The 26,144-nt window shown below is 42.0% G+C and overlaps 1 protein-coding gene across 11 annotated transcripts in view; it reads right to left on the bottom strand.

Moving 5' to 3' along the window:
* myo9aa (myosin IXAa) overlaps positions 1–26,144 on the bottom strand; it is a 107,948-nt gene that overhangs the window by 57,503 nt on the left and 24,301 nt on the right. For all 11 annotated transcript variants that reach the window (XM_068332966.1, XM_068332208.1, XM_068334543.1 and 8 more), the window contains exon 2: positions 25,120–26,082. In XM_068332966.1, the coding sequence (XP_068189067.1) occupies positions 25,120–25,995 (876 nt within the window). In that variant the 5' untranslated portion in view covers positions 25,996–26,082. The remainder of the gene's footprint in view (positions 1–25,119; positions 26,083–26,144) is intronic.

Raw genomic sequence — 26,144 nt, 5'->3', positions numbered from 1 at the left:
GTCTTATTAAAACAATAACTATCAGACAGATTTTCATTAAGAACCCCATAGAATGATACGACAAGCAGAAGCCATTATATTTTATTAAACCACTTAATAAATTACCATGAAAATGGTTTGACATCGCCCCAGAGAAAGGAACCACTGGATGATTGAGGTAAACCTTTCTTTAACAATGAGAGAAGCCTGAGGGCAGAGATGTAGCTGACATAGTCAGAGAAACATTAGCATGACTATTACTGGTGATAGATATCAGGGATGGGAGCAGGTGAAAGAACGTTTGGATGAAGCCGCCCGGTGAAACAGGAAATACTGACTCTTCTGGAACAGCTGTTTTCACTACACCATGAGTGGCTGTATGTTTTCATGGTGAAAGAATCTAAATACAGGTGTTGCATATGAATAGGAATGTAACTCTTAGGGGGGCTCCTTTGGAGGGAACGCTCAGCCTTGGCCGAGGTTTGCAATGTCAGAGCGCTCTCGTTGCAGCCGAGGTTGGCGGGTCAAATACTTCAAAACACACAAGATTACAATATCTCTGTGTTGGACGGGTCAACAGGGACAGAGACCAGAACAAAAATATGACAAAGGTCCACTACACTATAAAACCAAACAGGAAGGGAGTGAGACAGACGGCAGAGGAACGCCTTAAACAACGACTCCATCTCATTCTAGGTTCATATTGATGCATCCATTGATGCAAACACACGCATGCACGCACGCACGCACGCACGCACGCACGCACGCACGCACGCACGCACACACACACACACACACACACACACACACACACACACCTCAACAACAGGTGACATAACACATACAGATCTATGTCCAGAACACAGAGAATCAAGCGTGTGTCGCTAAGATTATAGGTGTTGATGACGAGGCTCAGTGATTCCAATATGAGGGCGGGGGGCATTTCAACTGGAAAATGACTCCCACTGGGCCTTCACCAGTCAAAGGGGCTGAAGGAAATAATCTCAGGAAATAAACTTTAGTTCAGACATGATGCTGTTTCCACCCAGTGGAGATCAGAATGGACCAACCAACACATGTATATCAATGAGGGAATGATAAACAACATAGACACCAGTCTATGATAACATCAATGTTAACCTACATCATGCAGAATACAAGGCGAAGCGACACCTCCCGGTAACATTTACAACAAGAAGAGAATATTTTAACTTGGACTTTTTGTTGTACATAAAATTTAGCTCAGTTTACAAATAATCTTGAACGAATGGTCCCCTTTCGCCATGATTATTATGTTTTATGTTATCTACATTTACTCCATTATAAAAACCAAACATTTGGAGTAAAAGGTCCAAAACTAATCTCCTTTTAAAACACTCCCTTCATGTTTTGTTCAAACGCCCGCTCCCATTTTTAAATTAAATTAAATAACAAGTCAAATAACACCACTCTGTCCTTTCTCTGACATCCAAACTGCTGTTTCCTCTGACTTCATGAAACACATATCTGACCAAATAATTTTTTAAATATAAAAAAACAGAATAATGAAAACTGAATTTGCCAGTATTTGTGAAGCTATTACACCCGCGACTGGCTAAAATACCGTCCATCTGAAATATAGACGAGAAATTAAGCACAAGCTTCATTTCATAACATTCTGAAAGCCGACCTTCTTCAGTACAACACGGAAACTGAACTTGCAGTGTTTTCCTGTGTGGGATCACTATTTGCAGCAGAGGCCTCTTTCTGTGAAGCACAGCTGTCTTACAGGATTTATTTCAAACATTGTCGGGATGCCTTTGATGCAATGTCATTTCTCACACTAGGAAACAGTGTCTGCTCTGTTCTTCAGCCATTCATTTCATTATTCCTGCTCTTTCTGCCATGTGACAATTTCAAAGAAGGAGAAGAAAAAAAAGAAGCTTTCCCTCAACTGAACTTTTGGCCCAGTGTTACATAAGTGTTCACTTTCTATAGAGGTTAATGTAGCAAAGATCCAACAACAAGAACAAAATAACTTGGAGCTTAAACGCAGCACAAAGTGCTTCAGGACAAACCGGATTACTGAGCTTCTTGTTTCACCATTGACTTCACCAGGACATTCACGGGGAAACAACAGTGCAGTGTTGACCTCATCTCATTACCACGAGCAAATGAGGCACCATGAGGGATGAACAAAATGAGGAGTAAAGGAGAAGAAAAGAGGAAGACAGAAAGAGAGAAGAAAAGATATATACCTCAGGGCTCCCTGATGCAGGAAATCTTGATTTATAAAATCAGAATTAATTAAACTGTCATGATGCTAGAGCTCAGCTATTAAATGATGGGTTTTTGTTCATAAGATAAATTTGTTCAGATCTGTCTAGAGAGTTTCTCAGAAGAATATGTCAAAATTTAAATCATTCACTTGATCTACAAAGATAATATAATAATAAGAATGAAAGCCCTCTGGTCACATGTTTCCGCCGTGTTCATTTGTTAACAGTCAAACAAAATTCTACATGAATGCAGGAACATAAATCTCCATTTTTACAATGAATCCTTTTTAAACTTTAAATCAGGAATGAACCAAACAGTTGAGAGTATAAAAAAAGACTCATTTCTCACCAGCCCATAACAAGACACAAACAAAATGTTTATCATTTTGATACAAGAACAAAAATCTTCAAGCAACACAACTGTCTTTTGATTTTGACTCATCACGCGAAGCTGTAAATCTTCAGCGGCACTGCTGGAGATGGACCGGCTGTTCCGAATCATGCTGACACCCATAGTTTTCATATGTCCATACGTTAATTATTCCGTTTCCTGTGATGTAAAGCACAGAAAAGACCACTAAAATTTCAAAGCTCATTCATCACTTGTAAACAAGCCGAATAACAGTATGATATAATGGAAGTGAGGAAAAGATTCCAATCTGATTTAGTTCAGAATATCAAGCCCGTGTAGAGCAGCCTGGCCGGTCTGATCTAATCAGGGTGAGGACGGTTCGGTGATGAACGTCAGTCCTCATTAGACCAGAGGTCTACAGACCTTGGTCCGACTAAATGTTCGATGGTCGTGGAGCGGTGCCATTCCTTCCAGCCGGCCCACGGGGCTCCGCCAACATGCAGACAAACAAAACCTGATTGTTGAGTCAAATATCACACTGACGAGTGCTCCCACTGCAGAGATCTTCTACACCAGAACCAGCTTCTTATGGTTGAGGAAGTGTCATGACTTCAATCTCGCAAACAACACGAACCAAACTACAGTGAGAAAGAATCACTTCTACAAGTGATTCTTTCTCCTCCTCTTCTCCTTTCGGCTTTTCCCATCAGGGGTCACCACAGCGAATCGATTGCCTCCATCTAACCCTGTCTTCTGCATCCTCTTCCTGGCCTTGCACTTGGAGATAGTATGACTAAGCCATTGTGGCTCAGTGTAAAAGAATTGAGTAAGCCACAAAAAGCCTCATTCTGTGTACAAGACAGCGGCAACGCTCGTCGCGGAGTGGCTGGTGGGGTGGGAGACCCTCGTGAAATTTTTCTAGAAAATGGGGTTGTTTTCCTGCATTCTGGTGCATTTTGAGGACAAAATCTTCTGTTCAGTTTACCTACAAAAATACACTAACGTCAACAGTTCAAGCTTAACTATCTTTATTTCTATCCTACTTTATGCAGGTATAAATGTGACATTCAACAACTGAAAACTTGCATTTACTATGTGAAGATACAGTCATACAAAATATTACTCAATGTTTAAATGTAAGTTTTATTTGGACTAGAATAAATTTTAACTTTGACTTAGACAACACCATTGGTATGCCATAGTTTAGTTTTTTTTTTCTTCTCGATAATGTGATTTTTCATTTCAATTTAAAAAGGCATGAAAAATAGCAAGCCAGTTAAATACACATTTACATGCATCGCTAGTTATTCCTGCCGGTCATAGAGATCAAAAGTCTAAGACTATAAAAAAGTATTGACAATAACTTTCATTTACCTTGTGATCGGTCTGTCACCACTGTTCCATTAGAATTTTAACACAAAATCTACTATAAAACACTCTATTCTCATTTTCTTTCGATCAATCGTCCTCGCCTTGTCGTACACCAATTTGCGGGTTTAGCTTGTAAAAATAGAATCCTTTTTTTTTCATTGGACGAGAGGAGGTCATGACCCGAGTGCATATTTAATGATCGGGAGCGTTCGGGTAACTTCGGCTATTTCCGTCGGCATGTGCAAAGCCTACCGAGAGAAAAGGTTTGTTTTCTTATGTTATCGCTTGGGGATTTTCGCGAGTCCAAAAAAGTTGTAAGTTTTAGCCTTTTTTTCCTAAAAATAAGAACGCCACTGTGGCTACACAGGCTAAAAACCTTGTAGCCACTCTGGAATTTACTTCGCCTATGGTGTAGTGGCAATCGGCTAGTGCAAGCCCAGTCCTCTTTCACACCAACTACCTTCATGTCCTCTTTCACTACATCCATGAACCTCCTCTTCGGTCTTCCTCTAGGCCTCCTGCCTGGCAGTTCAAAACTCAGCATCCTTCTACCAATATATTCACTCTCTCTCCTCTGGACATGTCCAAACCATATCAGTCCGGCCACTCTGGCTTTATTTCCAAAACCTCTAATATGTGCTGTTCCTCTGATGTACTCACTCCTGATCCTATCCATCCTGGTCACTCCCAGAGAGAACCTCAGCATCTTCATCTCTGGTATCTCCAGCTCTGTCTCCTGTCTTTTCCTCAGTGACACTGTCTCTAGACCAGACAACACCGTCTCACCACTCTCACCACTTGTAGAAGTTCACACTACATTTTCAAAAACCGTAAGTAATCTGTAGCTTAGCTTAAGCTGATAGCTGATATTTTATAAACCACACATGAGGCACAAAACACCACAAGCACCTGATCCTGAAAACAATGTGTTCACACCACACATACACACAGCTCTCAGCTTGAATCTTTGTCAGCACGATGCAGCACTTGAGAGATGGGTGTGGCTCACAGAACGGTTTCCTATCGATGCCTGAAACCGATGCAGACGCTTAAGAACTGGTGAACATGAACCAGGAAACAATGTTTGACTTTTGCAGAGTGACAAAAGAGAAGAAACACTAAAATATGTTATATCAGTCACGTGTTTTTGTGAGGTCCAACTACATCCAGCGTGAATCACACGTGTTAATCATGATCACAGGTGATCATCATCAGCAGCAGCAGCTGCTGCTGATGATGATCAGAGAATGGCTTCCTCTTCCAACACCCCTCTTACAATCCTCACCCAGATCATCCTGTGCATTTCACCTCAAAAGAACGTCACTCATCAAGTCAAACAGTGTGCTAAAGATGTGCACTCTGGTGTGAGCTGTGTGGTTTCTTCAGTCACAGAAGGTTTGGTTGCACCTCCGTTTAAAGCCTCCGCTCTCTGATGATGTAACCGCCTCCACAGACAAATCCCCCAGCATGCCACTCTCCAGCAGCCGTGCCCTCATTACCCAACATGTTTGCTTTAAAGACTGGGTGGAGGTCACGGCGGTGTCGACTGCAGGCAGATGATGGATTACATCAGAGGCAGTCGTTCACACACTGGTGTTTTCTGATTAATCACCGGATTGGTGTCTGAATGACACGCTGAGGGTTTGGATCCTAATGATGTGTGCTACAGCGATCGCGCCCCTGACTCCAGCCCCCCTATTGGCCGAGCGACAGGACCAGACTGCAGTCTGATGGTTCCAGTGAACTGGTTTCTAACACAGTAACGGCACTAGCTAACACAATTAAATCCACAACTCAAAGCAACAACAAAACCAAGAAGTAAGAAAAAGGGCATTAACTGCAATTTTTTTAAATTACTTATTCAAGTTTAAAAAAATAAAAAAATCTTGGTCCTGCATCTCATTTGTGAGTGTTTGCTGCTTCGTCTCTGTTTGAAGTCACTGTCGACTAAACGTCTTTAGATGTCGGCCCATCAGTCAGTTGAAACAAAAATCTTTTCCTGAGTTTTCAAACAAAGAAACAATCCATACTGAAAGTGGTAAAAGCGGTACAGAAAATGAATGAGTGAATGAGTGAATGAATGAATGGTCCAATAATGATTAAACACAGAGGTAAAATGGGAGCACTTGACTTGAAATAATATTTATATATTCATAATTATATATTACGTGTTTATCCATTTGATTCTAATATCAGTTTTATTAATTTATTATTATTTATTATTATTATTATTTTATTTATTTTATTTATTTCTTTGACTTGATCATGTTTCTAATGCATCACAGATTTTTCAATGCTGACTGAGGGAATGTTCATGATTAATCGGCTGTTATTATATTGATTTCTAACAATCCACTACTGCTCGACCTCTAATCATGACCCGTTTATTACTTCAGAGTTACAAACTTCAAAGCAACCATTACCAGCGACTAACAGAAGAGTAAAACTTATTGGTAATTTCCCTGAGAACCTGAGGCGTTAAATCTTCTCTCTGTCCAATTACACCTGATTTTCGGTACAAATCAAATTGTCGGCGTTAAATCGCTCTGATGATGATGATGAAGGGTTGAGCGGCTGCTCAGTTTGCCTCCCTGTATAGGATGTGTTTGACAAGAGCTAAGTAAATGTGTTCAGTGGTTAGGAACACAGGCCTATCTTTCTGAGCAAACACTAATCCCACTCACTCCAGAAGCCTGTGTCAATATGAAATTTCACTGTGCCAACAATTTGCTTGGATAGCATGATGCAGCCTCAGAGCTCCCACGTCTTATCTTCAGTGGGGGGAGACTCTTTTATTTGGAAACTTAGAGGTTGCAGAAGAACTCAGATTCTTCTGCTTAAGTCAACACACAGGAATTAAAGTTCCTGTTCTGCTATAAAGCTGATAAATGGAGCTCGTTTGAGCTACAGGACACCTAGTTGGTTCAGTTTATTGTTGGCCTAAAGTGGTCGGGCTACTCCAAAGGGTCAAAGGGTCACCAGATAAACTACGATGTTTTAAATTTGAAGCAAACGGAAAACATAATTGAACTGTTGCTTTTGATGAATATGTTGAATAGTTAGTGGATCTAACTTGTGTTTTTAAATGAACTGTTGAGTTTCAGCTTTTCTTAGATTTAAAATGTAACCTAAATGTCAACAGCTGTAAAATATCAAGGATGATGACAATGAAGATGATGACAATGGAAGCGTCAGAGGATCTCATGTGAATTAATTACATAATAAAGTACTTCATTATGAACATTTTTGCACAAACATCAGCAGTGAGTATGGTCAGCCTGGATGGAGGCCTGGAGGCCTTTCACAAAACTCTCAGGATACTGACAGATAAAAAGTTCATGGTTCTCTATGTGCGTGACTATTGCCTGTGAACCCATTCAGCCACAGACAGGAAATGTTCCTGTTCTCAGCTGTAGACACGTTCACTGTCACGGGGAGAGAAGCAAAAACAGCCAAGCATCATCAACAAAGAGAGAGTGACAGGAATTTCAGGAAGCGCGGAGAGAAGTTTCTGATATGTTATGTATATTCATATGTATATTCTCATATGCGTTTGTAATCAGTAGCTAGAGTGTGCTTTCTTAATTTCCCTTTGGGGATCAAACCAGTATATAAAATTTAAAATTTTAAAAAAAAAATATGTGGCCACCGTACACTGAAATGGAATCTAGCATGGAGGATGGCTGAGGAGAGCATTGTCTAGGAAACATGTAGTCACGTCCCAAATCACATTCTTACTCAAAAAACAATCACACTAATAGATAGTCAATCAATGAGCCGGTTGTCACCATGATACTGACATCTGTTAGCAGCTGGTCTCGTAGAGTGGTGTCGCAAATGAAGTTTATTTCTCTATTTACCATGATCTCCACTAAAACATTGATCAGATTGGAAACGTAATGAATTAAAAATTAATTATTCTATTGCTCTTTATTGCTAAATTGAGTATCTGCCATTGCTGCAGTCCTTCATCCTGATAACTGCGCTTTACGTAAAGCATCAACAGTTTAGAGGTGGGTTTAGTTTGAATGTCTTTCAGATGGGGATCCAATGTCACATGGGGGTCCATCAGTCACTTGCTTTTGGAAATAGACATCCACACCTAATTCCACTCACAGCCGTGTGTGGAAATCCACAGACCAAAGGGAAATAACAGGGGGGTGAAGGACAGCCACAGAGAGAGAGAGAGAGAGAGAGAGAGAGAGAGAGAGAGAGAGAAAGAGAGAAAGAGAGAAAGAGAGAGAGAGAGAGCGAGAGAGAGAGAGAGAGAGAGAGAGAGAGAGAGAGAGAGAGAGAGAGAGAGAGAGAAACTCTCGGCTGACAGATCTGAATGATGAAACATGATATTCAACAAGGAAACACTGAGTAAAGGAATAAAACTACAGTAAAAGCTACACCCAGAAAAACATCGACAGCCATTACTCTGCAGGACAGGGAGGATTAGACAGCCACAGGAACGTAAACCTCACTCTATTCAAGTATTTATGGGCTCAACAGTCTCCTTACACTAACAGGGCTAAGCTCCTGCAATTCTGCTAATTGTTATTACAGATCAGTGAGAGCTGGGCCTCAGTTTTACCACTTTATCACTTAGCACGACGGCTCAGCACACAGGATGAGAGCAGATGATGGTCGCCAAGTGAAAAATGAGATTGATCGATCTGAAGACAGCAGGACGACTGTTTGCAGGAAAGGACACATAAACCTGAGGCTTTAAAAGGTGGAGGAAGTAAAATCAGTTTAGGACACAGTCCATATAAAAGATTATCTCACACTGTTTTGAAAAACTAAGAAAATTATCAGGTTTAAAATCAACCAGACTAGAGAGAGAGAACTCGGGTCCCATCCGTCATTTCCCATCTGATGTTAGAGCTTATTAAAATAGAGTCAAGCTGTTCCTAACATTCATTCCATTGAGGCTGGTTGTCATTAATTATTCACGTTTATAAATATCTGCCATAACTTGAAGACATCATGGACATCCAGAGGCTTTAAAACACTAAATCAGGTCTGTGTACCCAACACTGTCAGCGCTGTTTGAGTTTCAGCTGCTTCTGTGAGTAATGAGATCATCCATGTATTCATCAGCTCATCCAGGAATAGCTTTAACCTGCAGTCCACTGATGTGTCAGCGCTTTTTAATTGTGTGGATGTGTAACATTTGGGAAACTGTCATATACCCATCAGTTCTTTTAATCTTAACAGGACACATATGGACTGAAGCCAAACAAGAGAGAAGTCAGAGTGGACGCCTTGGCTGACGCCACCATCATTAAGCAATCAGGAAATAGTTTGTAACCCCAACCACAACAAAAGTCTGAAACAAATGTTCGCACACATTCCATCTGTTACTTTAAATAAAATGATTATTTTGTTAAATTTTTTGTTCATGTTTACATATAAAACAAAAATCCAGACAAATAGCAGAACAGCTGTTAAATATAGAATAATAAGCACAAACATTTAAATATCCCATAATATTGAAGAGACAGAGAAATGGCAGACATGTAATGATATTTAGAGAGTCAGTCCGAAAACATGATAAAAACAAAATAGTGAAATAATGAGATCAAATCATTTTGTGAGCACCGATACTATGTTTCTGTTGCCATGAATATTAGGTTGATTGAATTTTCATTGTAAATTTGTTGATGAAAGTGAGCAAAACGGTCAGCAGACCTACAGACAGACCTACAGACAACCCTACACACAGACCTATGGACAGACCTACACACAGACCTACACACAGACCTACAAACTGACCCACAGACATGCCTACAGACAGAGATACAGACAGAACTACAGACTGAGATACAGACAGAACTAAAGAAATACCTACAGTCAGACCTACAGACAGACCTAAAGACAGAGATACAGACAGACATGGGTGACTACAGAATATTAAGCTCCTTATATCTGCAGAGAGCAAAACATTTGGTGATATTCTCTGCGACTCCTTTCACAGTCTCAGTGACAGATTGTCCTGAGTGTGAACTAAGGGTTTCTGAGAGAAACATTTGATTAATTAACTGTTTAGTTAGAATCCACCGGCCTCAGGAATAGGAACAGCTCATCATACGGGACCACGAACGGCTCCAACTGCTGGTGAGTTCTTGACAGTTTGTGAGGTGAGCTTCAGCTGACAGACAAACGTGTGTGTGTGTGTGTGTGTGTGTGTGTGTGTGTGTGTGTGTGTGTGTGTGTGTGTGTGTGTGTGTGTGTGTGTGTGTGTGTGTGTGTGTGTGTGTGTGTGTGTGTGTGTGTGTGTGTGTGTGTGTGTGTGTGTGTGTGTGTGTGTGTGTGTGTGTGTGTGTGTGTGGACACAACAGCCTGTGCTCTGTGACCTCTCTGTCATTAGCCAACACCCAGGTCAAACGTGTAAAGCTCCATCCACAAAGATAGCCTTGCTGGAGCAAAGTCTGAACAGGTGGTCTCATCGACGCGCCCATATGTAGGCCACATGTCAAGCATTAGTGTGTCAGCGCCAGGCTAACGCCATGCTCGCCGGCTGCAAGAGAAACATTGGAGGCAGGTGAAGGGGAGTGACGTAGCACCGCCTACACGTCAGAGCTGAGCCACACGGTCGGAGCAGAAAGGAGGTCAGTCCAATTAGTCATATCTCGGCCACGCAAACGTCAGGGCTCCATCCAAACCCGTGCAGATCCTCAAGGATACTCGGGCAGCTTACATCCAATGCACCACATAAACGTGAATCTTATGTTCATTGTTCATCCTGTCCAGCATTATTACATTGCAGATCTGATGATGTTGAATGGTGAATGGTGAATGAATCTAATCTAAGGAGCTGGGATGCCTGACTGCTTTACGAACACACAGTCTCAGGCAGGACTAAGCTTTGAGCATATGTCCTCGCTGCACCCATAACAGGGTCCTACTCTAATGGCGTTTCCTCAAAAACGAACACGGTCATGTTTACCTTATGTTTGTAGATCCTTGAGGATTAATAAACACGTTGGAAGTGTTTCGTTTCTCATAACACTGTCAAATTACATTTGATGCTGTGAATTTTTTCTTATTTTTTGAATCAAAGGATTTCTTAAAACCACCATATGATGCACATTTAGATTAGCAGCTGCTATGGTGGTAAATGTATGCCAGGCAGTCTGAAGTGTCTCCTCACAGTGAGCTTTGGAGAACAGATTGCTCTAACTACTCTGGATTATAATCTCAGTGTGCATAGATGCCTACTTCCTACTGGGAAGGGCCAGCAGCCCCAGAAAAACCAGTAGTGTCAGTATGAGCCAAACAAGAACAGAGAACCAGCAGGAACAGCTTCTTGTAATTGCTTTTCATTTCCAGTAAAGATAATATCAGAGGTACAGGAGTCTTTTCTAGATATAGATATCTTTAGTCTATTCCTGCATGAGCCAGAAGAGGGGAGCATCTGCCATTCACACAAAAATTTAATCTAACTTCCCCAAACTTGGCAGCAACCAATCCAAGATTAACTACCGGAAAATAGTGCAGCGAGCAGCCGGCTGTGGTGATCTTTTCCATGAGCGACTTGCTCCAGGGTGACATCCCTCATGTTCTTCGCTCCCTTCCAGATGTGTTCACTTTACACACCAGGATTAATCACACCACATCTGGGATGACCACAAACCACACACACACACACACACACACACACACACACACACACACACACACACACACACACACACACACACACACACACACACACACACACACTTCACATGACTAACTCAAAGCCCAGAGGTCACCTGCAAGGATTTATGTAACTCCAGTGAGGAGAGGAGGTTGTGCTCTCAGCGTTTATGTAACCGACTTTATTGATACTCAAATCATGAGGATGGAAAAATGTGCTGGGGAACAGACTGTGAGTTCTGAAGGAGGTTAAAAGGAGGTTTAACGTTTTAATGGCAGCTGTCTCAGAGTCGGCTTCATAATCACATCTAAAACATCTGTCCTCGAGATGTTCTAATGAACCTGAACACAGGTGGAACTGCTAAGTGTAAAATGACATGAATGAAGGCTTCATCTGTCTTTCTGTTGCTGACACTCCCACAGTGGAGGATCAGAGGAGAGAGAGGAGCATGATGGGCTCTAAGCGGGGCTTTGTAGAGGAGAATTTCTGAGGAAGATGATGGAGTGAAGACGAGAGACCAGTCAGGCCAGTTGCTCACATGTGGTGTTTTCACCTTAATACTTGTTCAGAAGAGAATCAGAAGAAACGAATACAGATTTCAAAATCACAGTAGACAAGCAAAAATTATTTCGTTACATTAAGTTATATCAATATTAGTTTCAATTCAATTTAATGAAAAAGCAATTACTGTAATTGACACTTAAAGATTTGCACAACTGCTGAAAAAACTTGTGAGGCTTTTTATTACAAAACATGAGAACCAAACAGACAGACATCTGATGAGCTCCAGAAAGCCTTTCTATTTAGTCTCAGTGGGCCACGCTGATGCAGATGTAGTGAGGACAGCTGGCTGAATCTGTGTGTGTGTGTGTGTGTGTGTGTGTGTGTGTGTGTGTGTGTGTGTGTGTGTGTGTGTGTGTGTGTGTGTGTGTGTGTGTGTGTGTGTGGCTGCAAAGCACCTGCAATCTCCATTACACACCAGCATAAGCGAAAGCCTGTGAGGCGACACAGACAGACACATTGTGGGGGTGCTGCTCTTATCTGCTGCTGACGACTGACTTGTGAAATGAGGCTGTAAGAATCGTTACTTATTCTTCTTACGTGATCAGCAGCTCCGTACTGATGCGCTACAGGTGGAAGACTACTGCCACCGGTTAAACTGCCCTTTATTAAAGGAATATTTCACCCCAAAAATGAAAACTCAAACAGTACCTGCCAACTGACACTGATCCAAAGTCAGCTGCTTCAGCCAAACTAGCACAGCTGCATTTTTCTGAATAATGTATATAAATAGGGACTTGTTTCAACAGGTAACAAAGAAAACAACAAGCATCTTCAAGCAGTTTGACTGGTGGAATCCAAGTTTCCAGAAGCCAAGAAAAGAAAAGAATGAAACTTTCAGTGGTCCTGACAGCACCAACGGCCCTATATGAATTTATCTGCTACCCCGAAGTCACAACACAATAGCAGAAGAAACATGGACGCAGAAGCTTCACCCGACCAATTACCCGCCAATCATTTTTGGGTGAACTGGTCTGTTAACATCAACATTCCTACCAGTTGGAAACTGATATAACCACCAGATTCCTCTGTGACCTCTGGCCTCATGCTGTTTCAGCCTGAGGGAGACTCTGTATCAACACTACGCTGTGTTTGATAGTTGACAAAGCAGGAACAGTCTGTTCTCCTCCTCCTCAAGCGCTGGTACCAGTCGTCTTGGATGCAGTTTGACAGAAAAATAAAAGCTTGGCTCCAAATTTCAACCACGGTGAGAAGTAACAGCTGCGGTTGTTGGGATTCTTCCTCCTTCAGCTGACTACCAAATAACGCTGGCACCACAAGCTTTGCAGTGTTTACTAATGGGTTACAACATGTTAAAAGAGGGCATTAAAGTAGCTAGGGCAGCTGAGAGACAGTCAACACGAAACTGATATGCATCTAATTTGTAGTATAATTAATGAACTTAAGAGCAAACCATCAAATACCTGAGTGTTCTAGGTCCATAAACAGAATACTTTTTGACCTACGTATCAGTAAATTCAGTACCTTTGGTTATCGGTCTGATAGTTGGAATAAACAAGGACTCTACATGTGATTATAACACATTACATAGTGGTATAATGCCACTCCAAGCATTAAATGTTAAACAAAGAAAAACCTATTCTCAAATATTACATAACAGTTTTAAATATCTTAAATATTGACAGATTTATGCCATTCTGATTTTGTAACATGATTTTCGACATGTAATTTATTATAGAGCAGCAGAAGGACATCCTAATATGGTTAGGAGCACAACTCAACAAACCCCATCAGATAATCAGTCTTTATTGTTTTATTTTTTTATTCTATAGCTGAAGGTAAATACATTGTGAGAAAGTACACATGCTTATTGTGTCTCATTCTATAAGGATGTAATGGGGGGCATTTCTGTTTCCAGATATGAAACAACTATTCCTACAGAACGAGTTTAACAAAAAATAAGAACTGAAGCTCTGTGGTACATTGCTGGTGTAACTTTCCACTGGGTTTTTACTGAGTACAGAGAACCCAGCATGCTAACCAGGGAATGGATCCTATTGGGTCCAGCCCATCATTCTCACACTGGCCACTGCTACCCAGCTTCACTCCATAACACACACCGCTGTAACTGTACACCAAATGGACACCACATGCGAAATGCACTCATCCATTTCCCATCTCTCTCATCTCGAGTTTTCCACCCTAGCCTGAGGAAAACAACACTTTTGAGGTCAGAGAAAATCTTGTTTGACCCCACCCAGTAGAGAGAACTCACGATATAGACTTACTCCAGTCTATTAGTGGGGGATCTGATGAGATGATATTAAATGTACAAGTGTAAGTGCATTTCTGTTTGTGATGAGGTAGCATGAAGGCGATGCAGAGAGGTGAAACCGCTGACCTGGGCTGGTACATGCTGGAAGTGTTTCTGTTGGCCAGGAACATGGAGAAGCACAACAGGAGCTCCAGCCCTCCTAATGTGAAGGAGCTCTGCAGATCCTTTACACGCACAAAACATAAATACTTGTAGTGAAAACCGGACTAGAAGGTGAGATAGAAGGTGGGTATTTTCCTCAGACTAAAAAAAATGCATGACATAATAAGACTTTTTTAAAGACGGTTTAGGAAATAATACAATTAAGTCTTGGCGCAGATAGATCTAAGGCAGGGAAACTTTAAAACAGGTAGGCACACACACACAACCGCCACACACGCCTTGTAGGAGCCATGAATGAATTAATAGGTATTTTGTATTATGAGATATGATGATGGTTTGAATATTGTATTTTTTTGTTTGTGAAGTTGTTTTGCTATTTCATTGACGGAATAACTAGGTCAAATAGATGTGGGCGTGAACATTAGTATAGGTGAAATGGGGCACCTTCTCACCTGTGTGGAGGAGAGAGGGTGAGCGGGGTTGCCGTATTTTTGTTGACCGCTGCAACAAGCAAAACGCAAGCACCGCAAAACGCAACATATCACGCAACGTTTTTATTGCTACGACTTTGTGATGACTTACATGAGTTTGTGAACAGTTTTTATGAGTTGATTATTCTTTTGCCATTAATAAAGGATTAAACGCTTTTTTTTTTTTGTATCGTGGTGATTTTTGCCTGGAAGAGCGTCTGAAAAAGGAAAGCCCCGTCGTCAGCCTCTCAGGGACTTATTGGTTTGGAAGTCGCTACATTTTGTTACCAAAATCAGGCAAGCATTGAAAGGAAACATTATCTGACAGCGCAACGGATCAAATGATCAAGAGGGAAAAAGGAAGAAGCGGATCAAATCAAACAACCATCATCGGAGATAAACTACGGAGGTAGGACCTGGTTGTTCAACAGATTTGGAGCCGCTGGCAAAGAGAACTACATCCAGGTGAGCCACACATGCAGATGCACGCGTGAGGCTGACTATCGATGGAAGGAATGCAGCTTCCATATTGACTGCTGTTAGTTCATTTGGGAACGATGGCGTGTTAGTGACTGAATTCTTCGGCGCATCCGTGTTATCATTATCGTTGTACATTCTGATGCCGAACTTATCTCCATCTAATGAAAGTGTGAACCTCCGTTCTGTCGCTCTGACGTTGCTGCTGCGCTGCTGCTGTGTGGGATGATGATTACTGGATGAACCTCATTTTCGTCTGTGGATGTGGTTTAAATGCACAAACAATATATTGAATAAAATAAATAAATAATAAATCGAAAAGGTACAAACTGAAAAAAAAGTCAGAGTGAAACTTATGAAAATGAGTGAAACGAATAGCTGGTGTTGAAATGGAGTGTGGGAAAAGAGAAACTAAACTCACAGTCAAGGCCTGGGCAAATAAAATCGAAAAGCATGAACGCAAAATCACTGTGAATAAAATAAAAGGGCTCATACCTGAAATGAAAACACTTATGAAAAGCAGGGAAAATGTCTCACATGTTCAACCTCATCTTGAGAATTTAATTCAACTTTGTGAAAATGCTATCACATCACATAATGTGTTTATTCCTCTGCTGCCTGAGGATGAACAAAGCAAACAAAATGAATGGTTTGCCAGCATCACGGAATACAGTAACACATTTGAAGAAGAGGTTAAAAAGTGGCTAAGTGAATCTGAGGTACTACAACAAAACTTTGGACATTCAGATCCTGCTGCAATTAGAGAAGGACTGCTTCATTATCCAACAGAGGATGAACACCAAACACCAACTCAGGCTATGTCCATAATCATGACAGAGGAAATGCAAGACAACATACAACCAAGTGACAGTATATCAAATGGGAGAAGCAAAAACTCCTCTACTGGAAGAAAGTCAGCTTTTTCAACTGCTTCTTCTGCACGTCTTAAGACTGAGGCTGACTTGGCAGCTTTAATGACAAGACAGAAACTTCTGAAGAACAAACAGGAGCTAGAAGAACAAGAGGAACAGCTGAGGAGAAAGAAAGAGCAGTTTAAATTGGATGAAGATATTGCAGTGCACATGGCTAAGTTAAACGTTTTACAATCTCGGAGCATTCTAAGTGGAAAGGGTTCCTTATACAAGCGTTCTGATGGAATGAACTCTTACCTGGAAAAAGGAAAATCAAACCAAAAAGCTTTCAATGCTAGTGCAAATTCATTTATTCCACAAATGTCACTGAAACAAAAGGAAATTAAACATGATTATATGGACCAAGGAGCAAGGCCTGAGGAGAAAACTGCACCTGACTTCATCCATTCTGAGCCTGTGTCACTTAACAAACCCAAACAATATTGAGTGAATTACAATGCTAATGAGAACACCCAAACTCAAACTGGAGATGTAAGGAATGCTGGATTTGGATAACAAAATGAGGATCAAAACAATATGCTGGGAATTCTGAGAAAGCAAAATGAAAAAACTACACTTCTGATACAACACCAATGCCTCTCATCGTTACTAAAGAGAGAGATCCCAATTTTTGATGGTGATCCATTAAAATATCATGCATTTCTTAAAGCTTTTGAGAATTGTGTGGAAACAAACACTGAAAACTACAGCAACAAACTCTATTTCTTGGAGCAGTACACTAGAGAACATCCTAAGCAACTAGTTACAATCTGCCAGCACTTGAACCCAGAGAGAGGCTATGTTAAGGCTAAAGCTCTACTAAGGGAGCATTTTGGAAATGAGCAGAAAGTAGCTTCTGCATATATGGAAAGGGTTCTGTCTTGGCCTTCCATCAAAACAGAGGACGTAAAGGCTTTCCAAGACTACAGTCTTTTCCTCAGAAGTTGCTCTAATGCCATGAAGGGGTGGAATACTTGCATGAGCTACATCTGCCTTCCAATATGCTCGCCATTATAAGGAAGTTGTCTTACAAATTCAGAGGTAAGTGGAGAACTGTAGCCTGTGATTTGCAGGACAGGCACAATCAGAGACCTACATTCAGTGACATCACCAATTTTTTTGAGAGACAAGTAAAAATCTTAACTGACCCAGTGTTTGGAAATATCCAGGATGTTCATTCAGCAACATTAAATAAATGTGTGAACAAACTCAAGCAACAGCCTTGCACAGGGATGAAAAGAAACAGGCTTTGCCATCACGGTAGCTCCGGTGGGAAATAAAATTCAGCCCAGAACCAAAGAGAAGGAACAACCTCAAGCTGCAAGGAGGACGTGTCTTTGTTGTGAAGGTGGACACACATTGGATTTGTGTCCTCAGGTGGAGAGAAGAACCCACAAAGAGAAGTTTGGCTTCTTATGAGAAAAAGGTGTCTGCTTTGGCTGTTTGTGTACAGGACACATCAGCAAAGACTTCAGAAAACGGATTTCTTGTGCAAAGTGAGGTCTCTTTCATCCAACTATTCTTCATATTCCTCCAAAGGAAAAAGCTAAGGACTCTGAACAAGCAAAAAAGAAATTATAGATAACAGTGGACAGCACCCTAGTGTCAAGTGGTCTGACTGGGGCTGGTGATCATGATTGTAAACTTCCCATAGTTCCTGTACAAATTAAGTCAAAAAAGGGCAGCAAAACTGTTACCACGTATGCCTTTTTGGTTCAAGGAAGTACGGCAGTATTATGCACAGAGGCACTAATGCACAAGCTTGGCCTCAGTGGAAAGAAGACACGTATTCTTTTGTGGACCATGGGCCAAGAAAAGGTGGTGAACAGCCATATTGTGTCAGGATTGGAGGTGGCTGGCTTAAAATATGACAATTTCTGCGTGCTGCCCAAGACTTTCACACAGGAACATATGCCTGTCCACAGTGGGAATATTCCAAGACAGAGGGATCTTCAGGGATGGCCTCATTTAAAACAAGTTTGTTTGCGTGAAATAGATGCAGAGATTGAACTGTTGATTGGAATTAATGTTCCTAAGGCCTTGGAACCATTGCAAATCATTCACAGTGTAAATGGAGGACCCTATGCTATCAGGACGATGCTGGGATGGACTGTGAATGGACCTCTGAAGGTAGAAAGTGAGGAAGCAATGGATTCTGAGCAGCCAGAGTTGTCAGTGAACAGAGTGTCAGTTGTGAATTTGGATGAACTTTGGCAGCAACAGTTCAAGATGGATTTCCCTGAATGCAGTATGGCTGAGCAACCTGGTATGTCAAGAGAGGATCAAAGGTTTATGGACTTGGTTACAAACTCAACAAAGCGAGTGAATGGCCATTACCAGATCGGCTTACCATTCAGGAATGAGGAAGTCAGCATGCCAAATAACAGGATAATTGTGGAACAACATGCCAAGTACTTGAAGAAGAGGCTTTTGAAGGACTCATTGTTCTATTCAGATTACACAGCATTTATGAATGATCTGGTTGCCAAAAGTTATGCATAAAAGGTGCCTGAAGATGAGTTGGAACGCTACAATGGCAAGGTTTGGTATATCCCCCAACATGGCATTTACCACCCAACAAAGAAGAAGATCAGAGTTCTCTTTGACTGTGGAGCAAGTTTCCAAGGAACATCTCTTAATGCTCAGCTCTTACAGGGACCAGATCTGACAAGTTCATTGATCGGGGTGGTGACCAGATTCAGAAAAGAACCAGTGGTGATCATGGCAGATGTTGAATCCATGTTTCACCAGGTAAGGGTGCCAGCTGAAGATGCCGATTTCTTGAGATTTCTCTGGTGGCCTGATGGAGATTTAAATCAAGAATTCTTTAGGATGTAGGTGCATCTCTTTGGGGCAGCTTTATCTCCCAGCTGCGCCAACTTTGCTCTCAGGAAATGTGCAGAAGATAATAAAGAACAGCTCAGCCAAGAGGTGATTTATAAGGTCCTACATTGCTTCTATGTGGATGATTGTCTGGTGTCTGTGCCTTCAGAAGACAAAGCTGTATCTCTTTATCATGACCTTCTCTCCATCTGTGTGAAGGGTGGTTTCCAGCTTAGGAAATGGATAAGCAACAGACGTGAGGTTATGGCTGTAATACCTGAAAGTCACAGAGCCAAGGACATGAAAGGATTGGACCTGGATCAGGATCAGTTACCGTTGGAGAGAGTGTTTGGTGTGGAATGGTGCATTCAGTCTGACGGCTTTAAGTTCAAGATCATCATTAAGGACAGACCACTCACCAGGAGAGAAATTCTCTCAACTGTCAGCTCCATCTTCGAACCCCTTGGAATCCTGAGCCCTGTTGTGTTGCCTGCCAAGAAAATCTTAAGGGACCTGTGCAGGAAATCACTTGGCTGGGATGACATCGTACCTGAATCGGTTGCTAATGGATGGATAACTTGGTTGCAGGAACTGTGCCATCTAGAGAATTTTAACATCATGAGATGCCTGAAACCACCAGACTTTGGAGAAACAACTACGGCAAAGCTGCACCATTTCTGTGATGCAAGTGAAGATGGCAAGTGAAGATGGTAAGTCGGTTACCATCCCTCATATGGAGCTCATTGCTGCCACTATGGCAAGCCGCATGGATGTCTTGTGGAGGAGTTGCACATGGTACTTCACAATTCTGTGTTTTGTTAAAATACATCAAGAATGAGACTTCCAGGTTCAAAGTCTTCGTTGCCAACCGAGTTTCAGAAATTCTCAAGGTCTCACAGTCTTCTCAATGGAGGTATGTAGACACTGTTATTTCATTGACGGAATAACTAGGTCAAATAGATGTGGCCGTGAACATTAGTATAGGTTAAATGGGGCACCTTCTCACCTGTGTGGAGGAGAGAGGGTGAGCGGGGTTGCCGTATTTTTGTTGACCACTGCAACATGCAAAACGCAACACATGACGCAACGATTTTATTGCTACGACTTTGTGATCACTTATATGAGTTTGTGAACAGTTTTTATAAGTTGATTATTCTTTTGTCGTTAATAAAGGATTAAACATATTTTTTTTGTATTGTGGTGATTTTTGCCTGGAAGCACATCTGACAAAGGAAGGCCCCGTCGTCAGCCTCTCAGAGACTTATTGGTTTGGAAATTGCTACACGCCTCGTTAAGCTGTTTTTGTTTCAGCTGAACATTTGCTGGTCACATGTTTGAGCTGGCGTACGAATGGGTTCCCTCAAAGCTTTTTCAGCAAAAACAGATTCCCAAGGGGTGACGACTTGTTGAAGCCATAACAGAAACGTAATGAGGTTGAAAGACGCCAAAAAAACATACTTGTTTATTAAACATTGAGCTTTACTCAGTATTATCACAAGTTCATTTTGGAAAAATCAACTTCATGCTTGGTCTACCTCATCAGCAAACATAACTAACCTCAATCATTTTGTCCCACTAAGACAAAGTGCAGCATCTGACAAAGTTAGCCTTAGTGTGAAATGACAAGATGTTTGAGACTCACCTCAGTCTCATCTGTTCAATCACAAAATTAATAGGTGAAAAATTTGTGATATTTATATTTGGCAAAGCACTGTTGCAATACATGAATGTAGAATGTTTTCTATGAATAAACCTTCTTAAATAACTTACCCACCACTCTATATAGTTTCATTTTAGTTGTGTGGATTTGTGGGTAATATTGGCCAATCGTGACATAACATGTTAAACGGTACCTGCTGTAAACATACGATTGTACAGTCTTTAAAGGGAGCACTTTCCCGTCTCTTGACGGTAGCGGATCAGGGTGGCCTGAGGGGCGGGGCCCATCAGCTGTGGTCCTTTATACCCAGTGACACCCGGCTGCCCACAGAAAGCAGATCCCTAAGATGCCCTGTCAGAGAGAGGGGGGTGACGTATTCCCATACTCTCCCTCTCCACCCCAGGGGACAACAAAAAGCAGCTGAGCTCATCTGAACATGTCATTTTGCACACATGTAAAAACAAATGACCATGCTTCCTGTGTGTGGTCTCTGCTTTCATCAGTGTCAAGACAAATAGCAAACAACATGCTAGTTTCTGCTCACATTGTGATGCACAGGTGCCTTACTGGTGCTATAAAATCACCTGAATATCACGTTAATCAAATACTTTTCCCATACAGCCCTAATCCTCACTTGTGACATTTTATAAATATTCTAGAGTGAATTGGGTTGAAGGATTCTTTCTGGACCAGATGCATCAGAGACGTGAGTTTGAGATGAGAGTGTAAGGGGTCATTAGCAGTTATGCTAACCTTTAGGCTACCAGGATACCCCAGTGATATTGTATTTAAGCAGATGTTTCATTATCATACCTATTTAGAACGTTCATTCTACAGCTGTCATGTACATCTGAAAAACGCAAGACTTGACAGGCTAACATCTGGATTTGAACACCTAAGTGGGAGTTAAACAGCACATAATGACTAGTTAGTACAAGAAAGGCACAGATGAGAAAATAAATAAAAACCACTTAGGATCCATCTCCAAACCATGTATAATATAGACGTGTCATTGATTTGTGTTTAATCCAACGGTCATGTGACCACATGCATCACAAAGAAGGCTCATGCTACTGACATCTCACAAAGACTCACAAAGACAGTTGGCTGCAGAAACCTATCATTATTGATGAGATCAAACAAATGGAGGTCAGATGGAGAATCATACCTAAAGGCTTTCCTTCATAGCTAATTCGGCTAATGACAGTCTGTCTTGTTAGAATGCACATGCTAGCAACTAGAGTGCTTTAAATTAAAAGCAGTGCTGAATAGTGGTTTACATTTTCTATGAATGTCACTGCATTCATGAGAATAGGTCAAACCTTCCTACATACCATGTCCCATGTTGGCCTGGAGGCAACAGAAGATAACACAAAGTATGTAGCGAGAGGAATTTGTGGCGTAATGTCAATTTCTGTCGTATCTGGCACAAGAAGGTAAACACGGTGAGGCATTACAGAGAGCAGATAAGAGCATCAACAGAATCAACAGAACATTTGTCATATTTCACGTCTCCTACTTTCCTTCATTCAGGTTCATTTGAAGTCCAAACGCAGACAGAAGTAAAGCTCCCCTTCCAACCTGAACCCTTAAAATGAAGCCTGCCACATCTGTGATTTCCCTAAATTAAGATTAGCCATGCTTGACTGTAACTTCCTCTGGTTATCTGACCAGCGCAAAATGTGCTCATGGTTTATGTTTTCATCTCCCTTGAGCTGAGTTTTATTAATTGGAACACTTTAGTGACAGGGGTTGTCAAGACCTCAATGCATAGCTGCAGCTGTTGGCTGGTCTCCAAACAGACTTCTTGTAAGTGATATCCACTATTAGGAGTTTTAAAAAAGAAAATGTCCATACAGTTTAGTTTTCTGGGTGAATTTCACCCTACACCTGACAGCCGGCAGATAACAACTGTTCTGTTCTGGTATTGTACTTTTTGACCTGAGGGTGAACAGTCAAAGTTGTTTTATTAGCTTAAAAAGTCAGAAACAGCACCCAAAAGTCTGAGATGAGTTGCCTTTCAGTTTCTAAATAAAATTAAATAACCATTTTAAGGAAGCCAGGGAAGCAACCAGACAAATCTACTGAGATAATATTTACAGATGAGTCGGGGTAGTCCTTAAACTAATTACATGTTCCTCTGAAGATGACCTATCCTTCAGACATCTTCCAAGAAAGCATCCAACTAATGTGTCAGTATGCATCCCATCCTGTACTCCTATGGTTAGAGTACTTCAACAGATCTGTCAAAATAAGGGTGGCACAGTGGTTCCAGGTTCGATTCCTTTGTGTCTAGGGTTGGTATGTTCTCCCTGAGTGTATGGGGTTTTTTTTCCTAGTTCTCCACCTTCCTCCCACCTCCAAAAGCATGCAATTTAAGGGACTTGGTCTTTCCTAATTGCCTGCCTCCATCGGCAAAGCAGATATGTGGCTGAAGGTGAGACGATTACAGTCGTCTCGTCTTCAAGAAGATGACCGAAGGAAAGTGTGACCAGAATGTGAACAGCTGACTAGGGCTGTTTTTGTATTATGTAACTGAACCTGTAAGCAATAGTCCATGACAGTCTGATTATCGTAACACGTCCGCTTGACTGTGAAAGCCTACCCTTAGAATCTGGACTACCGTTGGTACGATTATTAGCATCACAGTTCTTCCAGAAAAGCTACACGTCACTACTGGTGGTTTTCTTCTTTTCCTCAGGAACTTCTGGAGATTGATGGAATGGATTAAAGGTTTCATAACGTATCCCACACAAGCAACTTGGGAAGACAAGGAATGACCCTCCCGGAGTTGAACAGCCCATGTTAAATGGTCCAGGTTAAATTCATCGCCCTTCACACTTTAATGAAGAGAACATTAACTCGAGTCAAGCAGACCTTCCCCTTTTCCTAACTACACTTCTTGTCAGCAACAAAATCCTGTGTTGAAATACAACCAGACGTTTCCCTGGACTGACAGCTGAACATGAAATAAAGATGGAGTAATCCTATGAGGTAATGACTCCTCTTCCTCCTCCACTCCTCTCTTGTCTCCCTCTGCAGTAGCTCTACAACACAGGTCATCACAGGCATCAATCCCCAGCTAACAGATATGCAATCTTCCTGTGTCAACAATTAAATGCTGCTCCTTTGCACTCCAAACGACTCACTCGTGTTACTGCGTCCAGAATGAACCCACTCTGCTATCCATTAACTCTGTAGACAAACCGATGAATGGCATTCCTGAAAGCTGTGTTTGCTGAACCGAGGACAATAAACCTGTGTGCAGCTACTGGTTGTGAAGATCATTGTCTCACTGATTACCTTTGAACTTGACTTCTAAGTTGGCAATTTCAACTTTTGACACTGGTTCCAAGAACATATGAAATATTTTATGATTGTGTCACAAGGGTGGATCTGAAAAGAATGATGGAGCTCTGACTGGAATACATAATTAAAAACTGACACCTCCGGTACAGTAGTTTAGAACACACCATGAATTATTTGTGGGGAGGACATTGAACACATTTTTCACAGTCAAGGCTGAGTATACACAAGTGATGAAATACCAAAAAGAAATGTATGCATTTCTGAAGGGACTGCCCTGTTCTTTGTGAGTGACTCAAACAAACAGCTGAGATATTAAGCAACTTAACTAAAAATACAACACTATGGACAATAAGGAGTCAACATTGCCTTAAATTGTGTATATCTTTGTGTGTGTCTGAGTGTGTGTGTGTGTGTGTGTGTGTGTGTGTGTGTGTGTGTGTGTGTGCGTGCGTGCGTGCGTGCGTGCGTGCGTGTGTGTCACAGACTGTTCAGGGGAATGCAGTAACAGGCATGATGAGTGGCATGACTTCAATGTTCTGAAAACAACCAGTTTCCTTCATAATCACTGGATGGCTATTTATTGCTCTTTCCATTGTACGGGAAGCAAATGGTCACTATCATACAAACACGAACCAATGACTGTCACCACCGAACGGCCACTGGCTGCAGACAGAGAGATGCTCTGTGGGGCGAATAATAAAACTCTGGATGGGAGCAGACGACTCTACCAAACCAGAACAAGCCTGGGCTCAGAACAGTTGTGCAACTAACGTTAGAAATCTAACATGAGAATCTCATTCACTGCGAGTTGTCTTGAGTATTTCAGCAGGGACAAACACAAACAGGAAGTTGTTAAAGCATGTCTGTCTGAACACATTTTCAAACAATTTCACAACTAAGAATTAAACATTTTTGCTTACCTCTAGTACAGGACCCGCCCCCAGGATAATCTGCTCCACTCCGCTGGCGAAACCTTTCTGGCTGAGCGCCGTCAGGTGATGAATAAGAAAGTTTGTGCTTTGTGTCTTCCCAGAGCCACTCTCCCCAGATATAACAATACACTGATTACTCTCTCTTTGCAGCATGGCATGGTAAGCCACATCCGCCACAGCATAAATATGTGGCTCCAAATCTCCCAGCGTATGATTATCATACATCTTCACATACTTGGGGTTGTAGATGGGCAGGAATTTGAAGGGGTTAATGACAATGAGGATGCTACCAACGTAGGTGTAGATCTTTTCCTGGCGGAAACGTGAGCGCAGGTTGTCCAGCAGCGAGCGCTCGTTCAGCTCCGGCAGGTGGCATAAATCCGCATGGTCGCCCTGAGAATCAGGCTGTGGCAGAAGTCCACGTTCTATCATGCGCCTGCGCTCCTCCGTTACCTGCAGCCACATCTGGAGGCTGCCGCCATAGTGGATCGAACCATCCAGGTTCTTCTGCCTTAAGAGGAAACGGTAATCCTCACCACCGGACAGCGAACGATGCTCCAATGCCACCCGGGGCCAGAGCATCATCCTCTGAACGGGACAGTCGCAAGGGTTCAGAATCCATTCTTCCCCACCAAACTCCTTCACCTCAGCCAGGACATAGCATTTGGTGCGGTCCAGCTGCAAGCGTTCAATGACGCGTTCGATGGCCTCGGCGGCTGTGGTGGTTTTGCGAGCACTGATGGGGCAGTAGATGGTGCCCTCAGCCAAGCTGCCTGGGTAGATGCGCACAGTGAACTCGGAGTTCTCGAAGCGCTGCCGCCGGCCCAGGGTTCCCATGCCACCAACGCCATCACGGTGACTCATGGCGGAGCAGGAGTTCCCATCAGCAGCAGCCTGGCACTGACACGTCCTTTGGTGGGCTGGAGACACCACCAATTCAAGACATCACCTCTGCAAAGCAAAAGTAGAGGAAGTTCGGTCAGTTCCTTTACAACTGGTTAAACATTACAAAT

Source organism: Antennarius striatus, chromosome 1, assembly GCF_040054535.1.
Source record: "Antennarius striatus isolate MH-2024 chromosome 1, ASM4005453v1, whole genome shotgun sequence".
Lineage (NCBI taxonomy): Eukaryota > Metazoa > Chordata > Actinopteri > Lophiiformes > Antennariidae > Antennarius > Antennarius striatus.
This window is presented reverse-complemented; position numbering and strand designations above follow the sequence as displayed.